General features: G+C 40.5%; 1 protein-coding gene across 1 annotated transcript; it reads right to left on the bottom strand.

Moving 5' to 3' along the window:
• Positions 1-1,101: 1,101 nt before the first annotated feature.
• Positions 1,102-19,804, bottom strand: usp28 (ubiquitin specific peptidase 28). Its single transcript, XM_061085933.1, has 26 exons — positions 19,760-19,804; positions 17,372-17,449; positions 16,969-17,089; positions 16,743-16,830; positions 16,033-16,189; positions 13,780-13,866; positions 13,563-13,700; positions 12,648-12,718; positions 12,490-12,566; positions 12,262-12,410; positions 12,044-12,171; positions 11,572-11,667; positions 11,315-11,494; positions 10,533-10,741; positions 8,959-9,029; positions 8,555-8,783; positions 7,058-7,417; positions 6,804-6,949; positions 5,700-5,996; positions 5,492-5,587; positions 4,702-4,880; positions 4,040-4,118; positions 3,525-3,604; positions 3,001-3,124; positions 2,651-2,849; positions 1,102-1,277 (listed from the first exon to the last, which is right to left on the bottom strand). Exons 1-26 carry the CDS (start codon positions 19,802-19,804, stop codon positions 1,102-1,104), a joined length of 3,660 nt encoding a protein of 1,219 aa, XP_060941916.1.
• Positions 19,805-21,059: the final 1,255 nt, after the last annotated feature.

Genomic DNA, 21,059 nt, shown 5'->3' with positions numbered 1-21,059 from the left:
CTGCTTAGCAACACAATCAGCAAATCAACAATCCCAGCAGAGCTGTGTCACGGCCTGAGGCTGCGTTCAGACACGCACTGAAGTCAGAGCATTTACCTGAAATCTTCTAGAGTGGTTGTATACGTGAGAAGGCAAATGTCAAAGTCAGTCCATGTGAGAATACTGCAAGAAAATTTCCGGAAAAATCCCGAGCGAGCGAAGGAGCTGATGTGTTGACGACGTTTCTAACGCAAGACAGATGAAAAACTGGAGGAAAACAAATATCTCAGGATGAAAAAGAGGCTTCATACACACAGAAGACGTCAACTTGGAAAGACGACGAGATTCAAGAGCTTTTGGCAAAAGGGGCTGATGTCGATGTGCAAAAACAAAAACTTAATATTTACGCCATGTCCTGCGTCCGGCTGCGATGAACAGATGTTACTCCGCCTGAATGATTAGATACAGATGTTTTCGTGTTGATTTGAACGTATCGGACCCAAACAGTCTCCAGCTAAGTTCTTCTTATTAAAAAGGTAAACTCCGGAAACGATTTTGGGGAGTTAATCCCCAAAAACGTCTTGAATGTTGCCTTTTTTAAAATGAACAAATTATGCCAGTGTCAGTACAACACGTCCATTTATGAACTGTTTCCGAGTACTCACGAGTCAGAGTCGGATTTTGACGTCACGTTGTTCACGAATAATTGTCGGTGATAGCTACACAGAGTAAATCTTTAGAATCCTCTCTACAGCTGCAGCACATTCGAACGTTGGCCAGAAGGAAAAGCTGCAGATGCAAATCGATAATTCTCACAGATTTAAAGCTTTACGAGGAATTCTTCAAAGGATCTGGGGTGGAACAAATTCTCTTTTCTGACGAGTTAATGCTTTGTATGGTGACAGCCCCGCCCCCTCCCGTATCTACTAATCCCCAATGACTGCTTGCAGCTTGCATGTGTTAACATATCGAAAACAATATTTGTGTGCGTCGCCAAAGCAGCAGATAAAGTGAAAAACACAAATATCTCCCCCCCACAGTCGCTCAGCACAGAACCGTCTGTGTTGCTTGCATTGATGGTGCACGTTGGAAGGAGGTTGTCGGAGGTTTCACTCGGGACGGTTACTTCACGCTGACCACGGTCATGCTGTGGATGGACTCCATGACGGCGGCCAGGCGGCTGCACAGGTCGTGGGCCTGGTGGACGTGCACCTTGGGGGGGTCCTGGAGCACCACGGCCTCCGCGGCGCCGTCCAGGACCCGGGGAAGCAACTCGCCCAACTTCACCTGCAGTGAGTCTGCAAACAGAGGAAAAGTTCGGTTAAAATGAGAAGCAGCTAGAGTGTAGTTTCCGTGGTTTAAGTTGAAGATGTGTTTGTTTTTTAAAACAGCAGTGGGGAATGTCCACATTTCTCAATACAGCAATTTATTGTTTCTGCAATAAAATAAAACAACAGCAAATAACTAACTGAGGCAAACCTGGGAAACTTTGAGGATCATCAGCATCACTACCATTTGACGTCAGACCAAAATGACGTTCCAGCAATCGCATTAGACATATTAATGTGATATATGTGTTTTATAAGGCAATTGAAGGATGACTACATCCCTACTACTATATGTTTAGAAACCTACGACAGTAAATTGCAGTAACAAGTAAGGTCATGAGGTGTTTTTGAAATTCAGTTTTGAGCTTATTCGTTGGAATAACAGATGATTGTCGGTACATTTCTGAAACCACGTGCTCAAACAGAGGAAGAGAACAGTTAAAATGAGAAGCAGCTAGCGTGTAGTTTCCGGGGTTTAAGTCTTAGATTTGTTTGTTTTAAAACAGCAGTGAGGAATGTCCACATTTCTCAATACAGCAATTAATTGTTTCTGCAATAAAAAAAACACAACAGAAAATAACTAACTGACGCAAACCTGGGAAACTTTGAGGATCATCATCATCATCATACTGTTGCTGCTATTATTAATATATACTGCTATTATATTGGTATTACTATCATATATAAATATATATTATGTTATATTATATACTATATATACTGTACTATTTTTATATACTGTCTAACAATAACATTACCATCATATCATCAGTACTATTACCATCATCTTGCCACTGCACCTTATCTACCTATTTATCTTGTGTTTCTGTTTTTATTCTTTCTACCTCAATATTTTTATATTTTATTCTATTGTATTGTATTTTATTGTATTCAAATATACCGGCTGCTATGACGACTTAATTTCCCTTCGGGGATGAATAAAGTAATCTATCTTTCTATCTATCTATCTATCTATCTATCTATCTATCTATCTATCTATCTATCTATCTATCTATCTATCTATCTATCTATCTATCTATCTATCTATCTATCTATCTATCTATCTATCTATCTATCTATCTATCTATCTATCTATCTAAGGCAATTGAAGGATGACCACATTTCTACAAATCTTCTACTGTATGTTGGGAATATAACGACAGTAAATTACAGAAACAATCCACCATAAGCTCATGAGGTGTTTAAATGAAATTCAGTTTTGAGCTTATTTGGTGAAATAACTTCCAATTTCCATACAATAATGTATGGAATGGGAGGAGCCACAAACAGATGATTGTCGGTACATTTCTGAAACCACGTGTTCATGTGTTAGCTGGTCTCACCCTCCATGTCCTGGCCCAGGCAGCAGCACCACTGGCTGCGGATGCTCTCCGTGACGTCCCGATCTTCCTGCGATGGAACCAGGTCCCGGCTCATCAGGTGAAGACAGGGGATCACGGCCTCGTCCATGATGGCCACGCCCTCCTCCACCTTGCTCTCCTCGCCGCTGCAGAACAATCGTGAGGCGCTCTCGTTCAGCGCCTGGAGGAGGAGGATGGAGAAGGAGGAGGAGGATGGAGAGGGTGTCTTTATTAAGGTCGCAAAGTTTCTCCTGCATTTTCATCATGATACTGATGCTTCACATTAATGAGATGTTGCTCCACACAGCGACAGTGAGAGCTGCTTCACTCACAGTGAGACATTTCCTCCTGTAAACGCCAATAAGCGACCTGTCCACGCCACGTTTCTCTCCGTTCTTCAGCAGAGAGGAGTTGGTCTCGTACGCATGAGCCAGGTAGGTCAGTGCCTCACGCATCCTGCAACACACACACACACACACAGGCACATACACACATTTAAGTCAACACAAGTATCATACAACCAGTCCCAGTCTTTTTATACGTGTATATCATCAACACAGCGTAAATGTACATTTTCAGTCCTAAAACATATAATTAATGAATGTACATCAATATTATACTGAACAGTTTAAAATTGACTGACCAACTGAACTTTATGAACCAAGAAAGGAGATCATTATCAGTTATATAAACTTCTTCATAAACAAACCTTTAAATTGTTGTTTTTATCTCTTCATTTTTATACAGAATGAATTTTTCAACATTCTTATATATATAATGACTATTGACTTTGATGTGACAGTTAGTGATCGGGTGGAGCGACGGTGAATTGATGATGAATATAGTTGCCACCTACTTCCCGTGCTGGTAGTGCTCCAGGCCGGTCAGCAGATACACAAACACCGTCCTGAACAGCCTGTAGTCGTCCTGCCACTGCTGCGAGAGAACAAACACACAACAACCACAGTTGGGTTTGTTTCCTGTCGTTGCATCACACTGTCGAGCTGCAGCTCCTTTTTTTGTTTCTGCCTCCTCTAATTCAAGCTTTTATTATTTGTACTAGAGAACAGGCCAGGCTTTTTCTGCTGATTGATTCTTCTATTTTTAACCTTAAAGAGACCAAATAGATTTTATTTGTCTTACAGGGATATGGCTGGAAATCTTAAATCCAATAAAAAGACCAAAATAAACGGTTCTCAATACTTTTACCCTTCTTCAACCTGCCTGTGACACTGTGCTTCATACTCATTAGTTCCTAGTAAAGCTTTGAATACTCTCTGAGAAACTACAATGACTTCTATTGGGTTTGAATCCCAGTTTGGCTGGTTTCTCTCTGTGTTTGTGTGCGTTTTTTCAGGTGATAGACGGTACCAAGTATTCATCCATGTCCATGTCGTCTGGCTTGATGAGGCGCAGCTTGGCCCGGGCTTCCCTCATGATGCTGATGGCTCTGCATGTGAAGAACACAAGAAGAGATCAGACACTTTCAAACTACAGCTGCACTTCTCTGCTCTGGACACTAGGTGGTGGAATAAGCTTGGTTTTAGTGAAGAGCTGCTGCTGCTTTAGTCACTCACCTGTGCTACGTGTAGATATTGTACATGGTCAGGGCTATTTAAACATTCTTATCTGTGCGATACCATGTGCAATTATTTTTTACATTAAATAAATATTTGACACCAACATTTTATATATCCTTATGTCTAAATCGCATGTTTCCTTTTTCATTACTTTTGCACTGATGCTTCCTATTTGCTTTTTTTGTCACCGAAACATTTGAGGGACTCTTCTCTTCTTAATATTCTATTTTCTTACATCTTATCATCTTATATGTTTTATCTCAATCACCTTAATCTCACAACTCATTTTATTAAATGTCCAACAGAGGTTTTTCTCCTTGATTTTAGGGTTTGTGATACATTTTCTTTCAAGTAGTCGATTCCTTCCAAGATGAAGCCAGTATATTATCTGTTTTTCTAATTTTTGAATAATTTTAAAAACTCATTTTGTCTTTGTTGGCTGTTTGCGTGCACCTCTCGTCGAAGCTGAGGTTCCGGTCGGTGAACTGCTCCAGCAGCGTCCTCTCGATGATGCGTTTGGGCGCGTTGTTCTGGAAGAAGTAGACCAGAGCGTGCTGCAGCCGAGGATCCTCCTGGGGCGTCGTCTCCTCCTGGGAGAGCTCAAACAAGCGGCAGTACTCCTCGTGGAAGGCCTGAGGGAACCAGTGGGACATGTTCAATACTTCAATTAGAAAAACATGGAACAGCATGAAAACACATCTGATTTGATCCAGTCTCATCGTGACCAATAGACCTCACACAGGGACTGAACACTAGTTTTGTTAATGCAGCGACGCTAACTGAGTGAAGACAGATATTTCATTTGAATCTCATCAAAATACACAAACAAGCAAATTGTGCCTTTTGGCTTCAACACAAGTGAAGGGAGCAAATGGATATTTAATATGTTTAATGTGTTATTTCTGTGTGGTCTATAAAACGGGAGATTATCATGAGATTGTTCAAGTTTATGAGTCAAGAGACAAGGTCAAAAATAATACTGTGGTTTATAGAAATGATAGTCTTTATCATTTATTGAAGGGAATCTTTCGGAGGCTACTTATAATATTGATAATTGTTAACACAGTGTTTGATGAGGATTATTAAGGAGGAAATCTGCAGCTGAGAATTGTAGCCTTTCGCAATATTAAATATCTACTGAGTATATTTTCGAGTCACATACATATTTAAAACTGCAGAGTGATTTACTTCAAAAGTAAATTCAAAGTAAAATCATGGGGTGATTATGTGAAATGGATCAAACCTTGATGAGGCCGGCCTCGGGTCCTTCCTTGTCGAAGATGTGCCGGGCCTTGGCGATCGCCATAATGACGCCCTGCATAGCTGGAGTCAGCATCATCTGGGAAAAGAGGAAACAAGTGAGAAGAGGAATGAAATGAAAGAGAAACTGGGCGGCAAACTAATGACAAACTACCTTAATAGGAACAAAACAACTTCCAGTTCTTCCTTACCTCTTCATTGTATCCATCAGCATCAGCCCTCACCATGATCCGGCCCACGTTGGGGATCTCCACCTCCGACACCTCGTCCTCGGTCGGTCGCTGCCTCACCCGGGGGACGTCCTGCTGCTGCGTCTCCTCCGTCTGCTCTGCTTCCTGTTCAGAGGCTCCTCCTCCTCCTCCTTCTCCTCCTGAGGCCTCGGTCTCGTCTTCAGCTGTGGAGCCGAGGTCCGTCGCCTCTGAGTCGTCCTTCTCCACATGGAGGTCGGGGGATGTCGGGTTTCTGAGCTCGACTTCGGGGTCAGGGGTCTGTCAGAGGAAGATTTAAAAATTCACATTGTCATGAGTTTAATTGAATTATGTCGTAGTGGCACGGCATCTATCTGAAATAATGTATCTACAAATGAATATATCGGAGAAACACCAGGTCAAATAAAGTGAAGACACTGAAACGCAAGTGCAGCTTTTTACAGCTGGAAAACATTTGAGGAGGAAGATTTTCAAGTGCTTAACAGTCACTACCTTTTGTAAATTATGTTAAAGCCATCTGATGGAATAACTTACAACAAATCCTACATTCAGGAAGATGATCTGTTGACAGTTTGTGTGTTTGTGTGTTTGTGTGTTTGTGTGTTTGTCTGTTTGTCTGTTTGTCTGTTTGTGTGTTTGTGTGTTTGTGTGTTTGTGTGTTTGTCTGTTTGTCTGTTTGTCTGTTTGTGTGTTTGTGTGTTTGTGTGTTTGTGTGTTTGTCTGTTTGTCTGTTTGTCCGTCAGCAGGATCCAGATCAGTAGGTGGATCAGGGAATGTTTTCTTGTGTCTTGTGACATCTTCAACAATTTCCCAGGATAAGTTTGTTGTTTCTTATCTATTTTTATATATCCAATGCTATTTATGTATCTGAACAAGTGACTGAGTGTAAAACAACAAATCAGTGGATGTCTGTAATTACCCGTGACCTTTAGTCGGGCCAGATATTAAGTTCAGATTTCCATCGCTATGCTAAGAGGTGAAACACGACTCTTGACCCAGATATACACAATTATTTTTGTTGCCTAGAGTTTCTGACCCACATCCGACAGGGGGGCATACAGACGGGGGGGATGGGGGAGGGACCACCTGACTCTGCGGCTCCTTCTCAGCTGACGTGGAGCTCGGACCGGACCCCGGGGCGTCGGTGTCGGTGACCGCTGCCGTGCTGCTGGCGTCGGGCTGGAGGCCAGGGCTTTGTGGGGGGGGCGGTGATGGTGGTGATGGTGTTGACTCTGATTCTTCTGGGGTCAAAGAGAGTGATGAGGCTGTGAATAAACACACATGTTGATACTGGAAAGCTTCCAGGATGTTGAAATGACTTCCTAATCCTAACAGCTGACCTTCAGGCTTCTCTCCGGGTTCGGCCTCTGCTTCCTTCTCTGCTTCCAGGTCCGCCTCCTCCTCCTCCTCCTCCTCCTCCTCCTCCTTCTCCTTCTCCTTCTCCTCCTCTTCCTCCTCCTCCTCCGTGCAGGGTCCTGACTGAGGCGCCGGCTCGACGGCTGTTTGCTGGACGTCAGGATTCGGGATTTCGGCCGAAGCGGTGGTCTCTCCCTGTGGCGCGGCGGTCTGGCAGAACTGCTCCTCCCACTCGCTGAGCTCCTGCTGGAACCAGCGATTGTCCTCGTGGACGTAGCGCCGGAGGACGGGCGGCAGGGAGTCCATGCCGTGCAGCATCTGGCCTGTCTCGTCATCTGTGTCTTCTAGGTAGATGTGAGGAAGGGTTAATATAAGGGACGGGAATCGGCAGGGACCTCCCGATACGATACTATCACGATACTTAGGTGGTGATACGATATGTATTGCGATTCTGTAAGTATTGCGATTCGATATTACGATTTCCTGAGATTTCTTTTGGTTATTTTTTTTTTTTTAAATACTGGACCATGGAAAAATGTTGAATCATACCTTCAAATACAACACAGTCAAATTCACTTAGAACTTTACAAGTTTTATTTCAAATATTAACATTAACTTAGTGACTGCCGGGCAGCCAATAGAGAAAATAAATAAAAATGTTCCCTTCATTGTTGTTTGCATGTAGGCGATGCAAAGCTAGTGCTTGGGTATGTTTAGATTCTTGTGCAAAAACAAGAGCTGGTCAACTTGCTCCCAAAAAAAAATCGTCATACACAAGAATCACGATTCGTAACTGAATCGATTTTTTCCCCCATAAAGAAAAAGAGGCAGAAATTAAATAACTTAAATAAGATTAAATAAAATAATTAAAAAAAATACATATATAAAAATATAAGAATAAATGGAAGTAAATAAAGACATAATTAGACAAATACAAATAGATAAAATTAAATTCCAATCAATCAAATCAAAAGCCTAGATAAAATAACGTTCTCTTATTCATAATATTAGTAAGTTACAATAAATATTCATCCTTTTAGGTGCTGCTATTTTATTCTGTTTCACTCATTAATTTCCACTTGGTCGCTTTCCAAAAATTGCACGAAGGTGTCCCATATTTCCTTGAATTTACTGTTTTTCCCTCTGAACACATATGTTAATTTCTCCAAGGCAAGGCAAGAAGCCACTTCCCTTAGCCACATTGCAGTTGTAGGACTGTCCACACTCTTCCATCTCAAAGAGATCACTCTCCTGGCTTGAAGCATACACAGGTTAATCAAAGGTGCTGTCTTTCGGCTTGGTACAAAGTGATTAGGATAGAAAGCTAATATACAGAACTTTGCCTCAAGAGGGTCCTCTATGGCAGCTATACGTGAGACCAAGGAGGGGTTAACTTACTCAAAAAACTATATTTGACCTAAATGAGTCACACAGCAGTTCCCACCCCTGCATACGGTATTAATAAGCACATGGCGGTGTACCTGTGATAAGGTACGGCAGCCTGTCGTCGATGTACATCAGGCAGTAGGCGCTGGCGTTGGTCATGCCCCCGAACGAGTCGCGCTCAAGCTCCTCCCACGACGACTCAGTGATGCAGATGTCGTTGTACTTCATCCAGCGCTGGTTGGCGTGGTCGTAGATGTAGGCCCAGTAGTGACCCGCCGACGCCTGGCCCTCGTGGACCAGCACGGCGTGGAGCCTGTAGGGCGCCTGGGAACCAGAACAGACCAGATTCACTGTGTGAGACACTGAGGCTCTGCAGTACAACAGGGATCTGATTGGTTCTTGTTATTACATGACGTGATTTTTATGTTTCCTCACAGAGATCGAGATAAATTCACGTTCCACATCTTCTGTGTGTGTGAGAGTGAAGTGTAGGTCTCACCTGACAGAGAGTGTTGTCTGTGTACATGCCCTCCAGCTTCTGACTGAGCCTGTCAATGCTGGCCTGTAGCTCTGACACACGCACACGCACACCAACACGCACACACAGCAAATCATAACTGAGAATTAGTATATTACACATACAGCTCCGTGAAAATGTATTTCTTTAGCAGCATATCTTATTCCTTTACATATTTCTGGCCATATTTCGTAGTTTATCTTATTTTACATTACTCATCTCATCTTCTCGTATCATTTTGTATCTTATATTTCATTAAATGACCTTTTCGTACATTAATCATATCGTTTTGTACCTTATCTTATCTTCAGAGGTGTCAAGTAACGAAGTACAAATACTTTGTTACCTTACTTAAGTACAAATGTTGGGTATCTATACTTTACTGGAGTATTTATTTTTCAGACGACTTTTTACTTCTACTTCTTACATTTTCACGCAAATATCTGTACTTTCTACTCCTTACATTTAAAAAATAGACTCGTTACTCCTATTTAATTTTGGCTTGTTTTCATTCCGGTTTGTCATTGTTCAAAAAAACACACAAAAAAAGGCAACACGACCTTGTTACTCACTTTTAATTCCTCTAGATAGTCAAGTTTGATTATTGGTAGTGTTGAGTCCAAAGGTCTCTTCCAACAATATATGTATTTGCATTGTAATAAAATTTTATAATTTTCAATGGGCATATTTGCAGTTCAAACGGGTAGCCTAGTGCATCCCACATTTTTCAACATAACTTTTTTTAATATAACATTATAGTCATAGTTAAGAGTTTGTCCTTAGTGGAATTTTTTTTCCCCTTACATTTCTTTTACTTTTATACTTTAAGTAGTTTTGAAACCAGTACTTTTACACTTTTACTTAAGTAAAAAGCTTGAGTTGATACTTCAACTTCTACAAAAGTATTTTTAAACCCTAGTATCTATACTTCTACTTGAGTAATGAATGTGAATACTTTTGACACCTCTGCTTATCTTACATTGCTCCTGGGGCACCGCACCTTGTCTTCTATCGCTCATCTCATTGTCTCGTATCATTATCGTTTGAGAAAGTGAATTTCTCCAACTGCCTCTCAAGTCACAGAAATACGACTCATCTCGACACGTCACATTTATCGTTGTCTATTCTCTGGAACGGCCGGGAGTCACAGGCCGCTGAGAGACAGCCTGAACCGGTTATTAATATATTCACATCCACATCGGGTATTTTTAAAACCAGGTATTCTGCTGGAACAAAGCGCAGTGAAGGAGGCGCCTTTGGCAAAATCTTCAACTCACTGCTGTTTTATCGAAGATTAATCACATTCTGCTCCATCTGTGGTCGCATGTTAACGCGGCAGAATAAAACATATCTTTTTATTAACCATCTGATCGACCCTGTTTCTGTCAATTAAAAGCAAACTCTAAAGTCTAATTGTAGAAAACCTCTTCAGCGCCATAAAAACAGAGATACAATGAGATACAGGTGATGCCTTTCATATCTAGAAAACAAAGCCCATGATACTGAATCAGAAGTGAATGTGATAATTGTGTTGGTGTGTATGTGCATCAGAATACCATTGATATCATTCTCTACTTCGGTCCTCCAGCGCTGCAGGCAGTTCTTAACAAAGTGGAGCTCCTCGTCGGTGATGCTGTGTGGGGCAGGGTGGGGGGGGCAGTCCACCGGGGGTCTGCACTGGGTGAAGGGCTTGTAGATGGGGGTCCGCTGGCAGCTGGACACGCTGGACACCGGACCCTCGGATGAATCTGTGTCTTCCTGTTCACTGAGGGCAACAGAAACATGGGTGTGTAATTATTAAGTTTTATATAGAAGCAACTATGTGCAATACAAGTACCTGTTGTTCTGTTTTAAACACTTTTCTGCCTATAACACTACTTGAGCTGCTTTTATGCTTTGATATTAATATAAATGAAGTGTATATTAGAATAAAATAATAATAATATCATGTAGATTTACACATTCTCTTTCAGATCTGACTTCTCTAGATTCCAGGGAACGAATACAAAAAAGGATCTTATTGCTATTACTGTAAATATGAAAATATGTCAACTTGTAAATACTGTAAGTATACTGTAAGTCCTATGTGTTCAGTGCCTTGTACAGTTTTCTGGTTCCCAAAACACAACAATAAATCACTAAACAGAACAAATCACAACACAAAATCCAAATAACAAAACACAACTGCATTCCTCTAACAGAAAAGGGAAGGTACCTGCTATCGACAAGGCTCCGTCTTTTTAACAGCAAGGAAATATAGTAAATATGAACTGTAAGTATACTGTAAGTCCTATCAAATACGTGTGTTCAGTGCCTTGTACAGTTTTCTGGTTCCCACCCGTTCTCTCTGCATGTGGGTTCACTGGGGGGGGGACTTGTCGGAGTCGGTGAAGACGCAGAGAGTCTCAGGTCTTCAGCCGGGGAAACACTTGTTGGTTTTGTCGTAGCAAACTCCAACACAAACTGCAGCATGTCAGCCAGAGGATACTTGGTCGGTCCGGAGCCGTAGTTTTTGTAGCTGTGAATGAACACGATTAGAGACGATTAAATTAAAGATAAACCAAAGTCAGATCTCGGCTTTAACGATGAACGTACCACTCAAGCTTCTGTTGAAGGACGGCAAGTTGCTCCTTGAGTTTTTTCACTTCCCCTCTCCTCTCATGGCTCTGGTCTATGTTTCTGTGCAGATATCTGAAAACCAATAATGGATCAGTGTGTAATATTTGTTAAAGGATTAATACAGACATGTTTTTATCCTCCATTCTACATTGATAAAACACTGAGCATTTGAATAACACAACTGTCCTGGTGAACAAAAGGACCTTCTCTCCTACTGTGGTAATTTTTACCCTTTGCTAATGAGGTAATATTTTAATCTGCGTTGTTGAGCAGGATTAATCAAAAACTACAGGACAGAATTTTCATGAAATATCATGGTGTTGTGGGGCATCAACCCGGGAAGACCCCACTACATTTTGGAGCAAATCCAGGAATTCCTTTTCACTTTCTAAAGCTGTTTTCAAAAATATATTTACTCTCTATGATATAATATCTGCACAAAGCTCACCTGTCCATGTGAATGATTTGTGGGAACTCCAGTTTCTTGTGAATCTTTTCAGGACGACCGAGCTGAGTGTTGAACTCAAATCTGGACAATTCGAACGTCAGGACCGGAGGTAACTTGTTGAACCATCTCTGCAAACGAGAGAAAATACAAAAATCGTCTGAGCACAGAATCAGATTTTCACAAACACTGGATGAAAAGTCAAAGAGTCAGACGTTCACCTCACAACCGGGTGTAACGCTGTGTTCTGAATGCAGTGATTCAATCTCCCTCTCGACCATGGCTCCTTCCAGACATTCATCCAGGTTGTTGAAGCCGTTGACTTGAAGCGGATACTGACCGAACTGCTCGGTGTTGCAAAGCGTTTTACCTAGAAACAGAATCACAACAACTGTGAGATCAGCTGAGAAGGAAACTCACATTGATTCGACAAAACTACAAAACCACACCTTCATGTTTTCTTTCAGTTACGAAGGTGCCGTAGAAAAGCTGGACCATGGGGTTTTTCTGTTTGTCCTCTGCGTTGCTAAAAGAAAAACATGAGATTATGTTCATGCATCAAATAAAGAATAGTCATGAAGCATGCATGAGGGTGTCATCAACTTACTTTCCACTGGCAGAGAGTTGAAATGCGTCCTCCAGCCATTCAAGCAGCTTGTGGGAAAACTCGCTTACATCCTAGAATAAAGACATTAGAAAGGAAAGATTCTCCTTAGACTCCACGTTTTGATTTGATTATTGCTTATTCTGAGTAAGACCTTATTCTGGTTTAGGTATTAAAGGTTCGGTGTGTAAGATTTAGGTGAAAAGGATCTATTGACAGAAATGGAATAGAAAAGAATCCTTTAGATGTTTTCACGAGTGTGTTTCATCTCAATTGTAAGAATTGTTGTTCTTTACCCTAAAATGGAGCTTTTATATTTAAATACGTATTTATATATCGGGAGCGGGTGCTCTATACAGAGGCCACCATGCTTTTTACAGGATCCCAGACTGGACAAACTAAACCTTTTGAGTTTTTATGACATGCTACCACAGGTTCTCTCCCATGTTTGGAAGGGGAGGAAGAGGTGAGGGCTACTCAGCTGCAACATGCGGCTTCACCACTAGATGTCACTCAAATTCTACAAACTGAACCTTTAAGAAAATGCACTGTACATGACAGAGTCTTAATCAGACTATTATGAACATTGGTGTCCATGTAAACCTAGTCACTGTATTTAACCCTAAGTCTCAGTGGTAGCTCAAGAAAGGAAGTGGAGACTGTGCAAATCTTCCAAAACAAATGTAAAATCCTCCCTGCTTAAAAATATGTGAGGGAAGACATTTTTTTAAAATGATATTGTGATTAAATATCCCGATGATCCAACACTCAGGTGCTGAAATGTCCAAGAGGCGATAATAAGGAGCTCCCAGACATGCACCCTGCCTCCTGCTGGTGAGAAACAAGCCACCCTCGGCACGTGGGTGATTTCGAAGAGATGTTTTGGTAACTGACAAGTACAGCATGTGTGTGTTGTACCTGTTGGGCCTCACTGCTCCTGAAGGCATCACGCAGTAACTCCACGGCAGCAGAGGGATCCACGAACCGGCGGGTGGAGCCGAGCATGAGGGCGAACAGGCAACGCAGCTCCTGCATGAACGCGATGTTCCTCTTGTCCTGGAAAACACAGAGTCAGAGATTCAAGCTTCGACCCTGTGTTGGCTGAAGTCGTGTGGAGAAGTTCTGATTTACTCACCGAGTGGCTCTTGCACTTCTCCAGGAGACGCTCGGACAGATGGTAGTTGAGAACCAGCCTCCGGAACACAGGCAGGTGGAACAGAGACTAGAACAAAAAGGAAGTGATGGAGCATTAGTCCCGAATAATCCAGTCTTATACTCAAACCACGGATAAAATATATAAAATATCTAATATATCATTAAATAGAGGTACAAAAAACAAAAAACAAAATTAATACAATAAAATTGGGTTTTCCAAAAGGAGCAGATTGCACATTAAAGACATTGCTTATTTACACCTCTGACTTCAGCACTCAGCTGTGGAGCTCATCACTTTATCAAGCAGTAAATTAGTAAATTATCTGAATGAGATATTAAAAATTGACTCCAATTGCTATTAAAATCACATTCAGAGTTTCCTTCGACCTCATGAATATACAGTGGGAGATAATTGTGTCGCAGGAACCTTTGGAAAAACTCCTTTAAGAAATACCGCCTGAATTTCCAAGCTTCAAAATCTGGCGTTTCCTGCTAAGAACTTTTGAAAAACACAGTTTAATTCTTCCAGTTTCCAGATTTAAAACTAAACTAAATGATTAAGTTTCAAGGAAATTCCCTAAAAGCAGAGTTGAGATGTCACGTTTAAGAGGCCAAAAACATGTTCTGTGAGGTTACAGTGACATTGACCTTTGACCACTCAAATCTAATCAGTTATAATAAATTATCTGAATGAGATATTCAAAATTGACTCCAATTGCTATTAAAATCACATTAAAAGTTTCCTTCGACCTTATGAATAAACAGTGTGAAATAATTGTGTCGCAGGAACTTTTGGAAAAACCCCTTTAAGAAATATCGCCTGAATTTCCAAGCTTCAAAATCAGGCGTCTCCTGCTCCTGATCGTTTCAGAAACACAGTTTAATTCTTCCGGTTTCCAGATTTAAAACTAAAATAAATGATTTAGTTTCAGTATAATAGCTCTGCACACATGCCTTGCCACTAAAAACATGATAAGCTAAACACATTAATACCTGTCAGCTCGTCTTATTGGTCATGTGGGTCGGTGAGTGGAGCCTCTGAGCACTTATGATATATTTTTCCGTTTGCGTGGGAAATTCAATTACTGCTTATCTCCGTTTTACTGTAATTTATACCACAAAGGATAATAGAGGGATAATGAACTGCCAATTGAATCATGTGGTCACTCAGTCTAAATCTGATAGTATAATTACTTTGTTGAGGGAGACGGCTTTATCGAGAGCCGGGCTCTGTTTGACTCGTAAACAAATATGTCAGTTAAATTTGCATTCAGACTACAAACGCCTCATCTTCTCATTTCCAGACAATAACCTCTGTCCTGAGAGGGTTTGGACGTCTCAATCGAAGAAGAAGCACGATTGAGTTCAACAGAGACAAATAGCTGCCGTCTTCTCGTCCTCCATTTCAGGCTGTGACTCGGAAGTCCTCCGCTCTCTCCATCATCGTGTCCCTGGCTCTTTAATCATCCTCACGGCCCGAGCCGCTCGATGAGGCTCCGGTTTCTGCCGAGCCACCTGATAGGTCTGACTACCTTCAGTCGGGAATGGACTTTTAATAGAATTAGCAGCTCAGGAAAAATACTGGAGATGTGAAGATTTCCACACGCTCGTTTTCCTTCTGACGTTTAATTTTATTATCATGTTATGAGTTGATGATTTTAGGATTCAGTGCTGTCACTTTAAAAGCATGAAGACATCAGTCAATATGAGCCCTCACACATATATCAGTATCAGCTTTCATGTTTATGCACTGATGTGAAATTGATATGTGTATTCATGTTTACATTTTACTCTTAAAATTGTGTTTACTTTCTCAATCGAAGCTCTATATATCTGGTTGTATTTGTATTTTCTTTTTGTGTTTAGCTATTTATAATTTATACTATTATAATAATCTTTGTCATAAGGGTTTGATAATGACATCTCTGAAATCACTGGAAATTTTTTATTTTTGTAAATATTTATACGTATATATTGACTCAGTGAATGAATCAGTATCAGAAATAAAAGTCTGTTGCTACCTGAAAACAAGGTTTGACACCTCTGACGGACTAAAGTTAGAAAACTTGGAAGGCGAACAAGTCTATAAATGTCCGTAGAGCAGAATGAAGGAGCTATTTATCTCTGTTGGAGCAGGTGGACACTCAGCAGGAGCTCGGTGCACCTCATAGAACATTTCCTCTGTGTGCTTTGTGCAGCTGCATTATGAATTGTATTATAATACTTGTATTACCTGTATGACGGCACTGAACCAGCAGGTGTTTCCCACGTTGCGGATGCCCACGGGCCAGTCGTCCTGACGCATCCAGTCTGCCGGGTTGCTCATGTCGCCTTCACATCGTTTTCTCTTTATTCTCGCTGCGTTCTCCTCTGCACTCGCCTCCAGAGCCCTGACACAACATCAGACCCGACTGTTAGACACAGGCTGACGTACTCACATTGTCTGTCCTGTGCACAGGTTGTATAATTTAGTCTCAATCAATTAGATGTTTGATCCACAGTCTCCTGCAATAACTTGTTTGAATTTCTTAACAATGTTTTTTTTAATTAATTTCCAATAAGAACCTACAAAAGACATTGACACATACCACACAAGTTGCACAATGAAATGCAGGCAAACTTCACTGCATACACATACATACAAACAAAAAATAAATAAATAAATAAAGATAAACACGCACACAAACATACATACCTACGGTAAATAATAACAATAATAAATAAAATAAAATAAAAATGTCACACTCGATATCCCTACAGATAGATATAATCTACCGTTGCCTGAGAAAGTCCATTAAGGGTGCCCACACCTCTTCAAATTCCTGTGCTTTACCCCTGATTACATAGGTTCACTTTTCTAATGTAGCATACATTGCCATCTCTCTAATAACTTGTTTGAATTTCTAACTTAAATCAAACCAGAGGCAAAAGCTGAGAAAGCACCTGTGAAACTCCCTCTCCTCCTCCTGGGCATTGCGGGACTCCTGCAGGCTGAGCTCTATGGCCGCCTGCAGCTCATCTTTACGAATTCCTGAAGAAAAATACACAACAACATGCAACAATCTTACTTTAGCATTTGAAAACAGGTGAAACAAGCATTGACTAATCCTAAAGGGTGTAATTGTATATTCATCAAATAAAATTCAGTGTATTTTGGCCCTTGCTGTACCTTTCTGGCCCTCCCAGGCCTCTTCAGGGGCCCCTGGCTCCTCTGGGTCCCCAGGATCCTGAACCTCTGCCGGTTGTGTTGTTAACAGTCCCACAGCATGTCCAACGTCCCCCTGACTGGCCTTTAAGAGATGAGACAAGGACATGATAAAGGATGTATAGTGTCTGCAGAGGAATCAGCAATAAAATACTTACGAAGTATTGCATTAGTACATACATTCAACACTGTGAAGCTCCTTTGACTATAACAACAGAGAGCTCTTATAACATTAATCATTTAGATTTCGATTAATTACAGAACAGGTTCCTGTGTGGCTCTAGCGATGGATTGTCACGACAGTTTGTTCCTTTTTCTCCGCAGCGTGAGTTGTCGTTAACCATCTATTGACACTTGATGATCTTACCTTCAGGGCTTTGTAGATAATCTGTGGGTCCTGGATGCCGGTGATCTCCTTCAGCTGGTTGATCAGCATCTCGCTCTGCTGAGGAATAAGATCAGACACAAGGCGACAACAAGCATGAGATCAGCCACACGTCTCTAGAACTGACATTTGTTTAGTGGCCCTCGCAGAGTTTGGGTTATTAACGGACTGGCTTTGGAAATGCATGACACGTCTTTTTGGCTTAACTTTGGGGAGCTGCCACATCCTCCATCTTCACAGTCTATCGTTCAAATCCAATATCTGTTATTTACAATATCTAATTGACTAATAACCCTGACTATACGACCCTGTATGCAACCCAGGTTTAACCCTTGGAGGAACAGGTAGATATCCCCACATCTTGTACATAACTCCCTGACTCACAGTCAACCATGACTCATGTGAACACAATGTGAACACAATGTGACTCATGTGAGGGCTGAAGATAAAAGTAGGCCTCAGTCGTGACGCACACACGTGTCGACACATCATTGTGTGTGTGTAGATGTGGAGCTGAAGGACAAACACGTTACAGGACGATGCAGCTTGAAAAATAACCGGGGAAAATTTACAGCATTAAAAGTAATAGTTTTGGTGTTTTGGGAGATTTGTTTGCTTTTCACTGGGACCAGTCTCATTCCTGTACACAAGCACTTAATGAGGATGAATTTCACTTCCTGGTTCACGCGACTGATCCCTGAAGACACTGAAGAAAAATCTGTTATTGTTTTTTTGGGATCTGTTCTGTGTTGTTTCCAGACTTTGTGCCAACTTTGCCGGTGGCTGCTTCACAAAAATACAAATACTTCCCTATTCTTTTGATCCAGTTTTTTGAAGACTTGAACAATCAACTGCCCCCCCCCCACTCCCCCCTGATTTGACAAGTGCATCCTTGACCAAACTGTTAACCTCACAGAAATGTATTAATACTTTACGATTAGTCGTCATCAAATACAAACTCTCACAGGCCGTCATATGTTTTCACTTAACAGACACAAGAAAGAAATAACACAACTCTGCTGAGCGAGAGGTGCTATATAAAGCCCCCCCGACAGCAGGTGGACATGTCAGGGTCTCTTTCTGACACACACACAAAGTTACACACACACACACACACACACAGGCAAAAGCAACCAGACTTATATGGAGTCCGGTTGCTATCTGAGACCCTCTAGCTTAGCCTCTATTTAAAGCGTGTGACATGGATAGCACAGACTTCTGTTTATCATTCCACTCAGCATGCCACCAGAGCTGAGTGACAAAGCCAGTGGGTGTCTCTCTCTCTCTCTCTCTATGACACACACACACACACACACACCAAACACACACACTTCCTGTGTCAATACCAAAGAGAAAACACATGCAAACACATGATTTTCTTTTGACATCTCATCATTTCTACAGTGTGAGTGAGGGTTCGAACGCCCGAACCCTTCAGCACCAGAAGAGACTTGGCTTCATGTGCTGTATGGGGGTGGTGGGGGGTGGGCGGGGGGGCTGGAATTAGAAAAGGCCTATTGATGAAGTCTGGTCGGATGGAGACAGAGCCCAACACTGATTTATCTCAAAGTTACAGCCTCAAATAACACACATGGGATATTTTACAGCCTGTGGAATTTGTTTTGAAATATCACATTATTATTTATTATTTCATTATATATTCTATAGTTATATATAATGGAATGTGGTAGTTATAAGCTTTAGCCTTATGTGACTATATCTGAAAACATCATGTATTTGCTATAGTCACATATAATTAAAACGCATTAGGTCCATATCCCATTATATATTCTACAGATATATATATATAGTTGAATATGGTCCTAATACGTTTTAATCTTGTGTGACTATAGCAAATACATGACCAGGTATATGACCAAAAGTAATCAGAACCACATTCCATTATATATTCTGCAGATATATATATAATATATATATATAGTTGAATATGGTTCTAATTACTTTTGGTCATATACCTGAAAATATCTTTTGATTATAAAACTTTCTACTTATTTATGTGATTGTGATTTAGGGAATAAGTGTGTATTATTAAGAGAAGAAGCTAAACGGATTATAGACAGAAATTACTGTTTGCTCAACAGCCATATTGGGGACATATGAATATGGATTTTATTAAACTAAAAGCACTTTGAATTTTATGTGAGCCGAATTTTAAAGTGTTACCTAAATTAACAATCTAATAACGTTTCATGTGTTTTTAACCTGTATAAATCAAGTTAAATTATAGTTAAAGTGTAAATTTGGTGTTATTTAAGGCAGGTCAGGGGTTAGTGTTGGATTTGACGTTAATTCCTCACGCAAACACTCATGGTTACTTATTGTTACGCTCCCGTCATGCACTGCGCTCACCGAGTTGGTCGAGTTCTCTCCCTGTTCACTCGGTTCGGTTCTCATCGCGGATGAAAAACCCGGTTTTCCTCCGGTTTTTGTCCCAACGGGTCGGAAGAGAATCCGGAGTCACACCAGTTCCATCCGTCAGCGGCGGGAGCGAGCACCCAGCTGCGCGCGTGCACGTGTCAAGAGCATGCACGCGCGTGCACCGGGACCCTGGCGAGGCTGACGTCACAGCGTGCGCGCTCTTGCGACCGGAACATTTTATTAGATTGAAGTAAGAAGTAAACTTTACAGTAAAGTGACGTCAAGTTTACACTTTCTCATCATTCAATACTTTAAATAGATACAATGTAAATATTTAATAAAAACAAACTGTAAAAAAACAAACGGATTTTACAGGATGACGTTATCTTTGGATAATATAATATTAATATAATGCATATATGTTTATAATGTATCGGATAAACCCTGTTTCTGTATATTTAGGCATTTTTTCCAATGATTTTAAACTTGTTCTTTTTGGTTATAACTCCTGTTCTTAAGTCTATAAGAAGCTAAAGGATATCTGTTGATAATATCCGATATTTTCTGGCATCGATGATTTGAATTTTAAAGTGATTTTTTCCCCTTATGCATAAAGAGAACATTGTAAACTTTAAATGTTGAATTCCTGATAGATACAATGTAAATATTTAATACAAACAAACTGTAAAAAACAAACGGCTTTTACAGGATGACATTATCTTTGGCTGATATAATAATAAAGTAATGCATATTTATGATTTATTGGATACAACTTTTTCTGTATCTTTTTTTCAAATGACTTTTAACTTTTTTTGTTAGAAGCTAAAGGATGTCTGTTGATAATATATGTTTTCTGGCATCGATGTTTTGAATTTTAAAGTGATTTTTTTCCCCCTTATGAATAAAGAGAACACTGTAAACTTTAAATGTTGAATTCCTGAAATTAATTAATGCAAATAAGTGTAATTCAGCTTTATCCATGTCTCTCTCTTTGCTGATATTTAGTCCTATTTTCAAATGACTTTGTAAAGTATCATTCTTCCAGTATAACTCCTGTTTTTAAGTGTAAGTAAAGCCATAGCATGTTATTATGATCAATGATGATATTGCTAATAAATGGTATTTTTGGTTCCTCAAAAATGTTTTTTTTCTCCATGACAACATATGTAAACTTAAAATGTTCTAAATTAAAATTAAAATGTTGAATTCCTTAAATGAATTGATGCATCTAACGTCATCACAATACGACCCTGTATATTTAATGTAGCTGATGCAGGAAAAACACCATTTA

Source organism: Limanda limanda, chromosome 14, assembly GCF_963576545.1.
Source record: "Limanda limanda chromosome 14, fLimLim1.1, whole genome shotgun sequence".
Classification (NCBI taxonomy): Eukaryota; Metazoa; Chordata; class Actinopteri; order Pleuronectiformes; family Pleuronectidae; genus Limanda; species Limanda limanda.
This window is presented reverse-complemented; position numbering and strand designations above follow the sequence as displayed.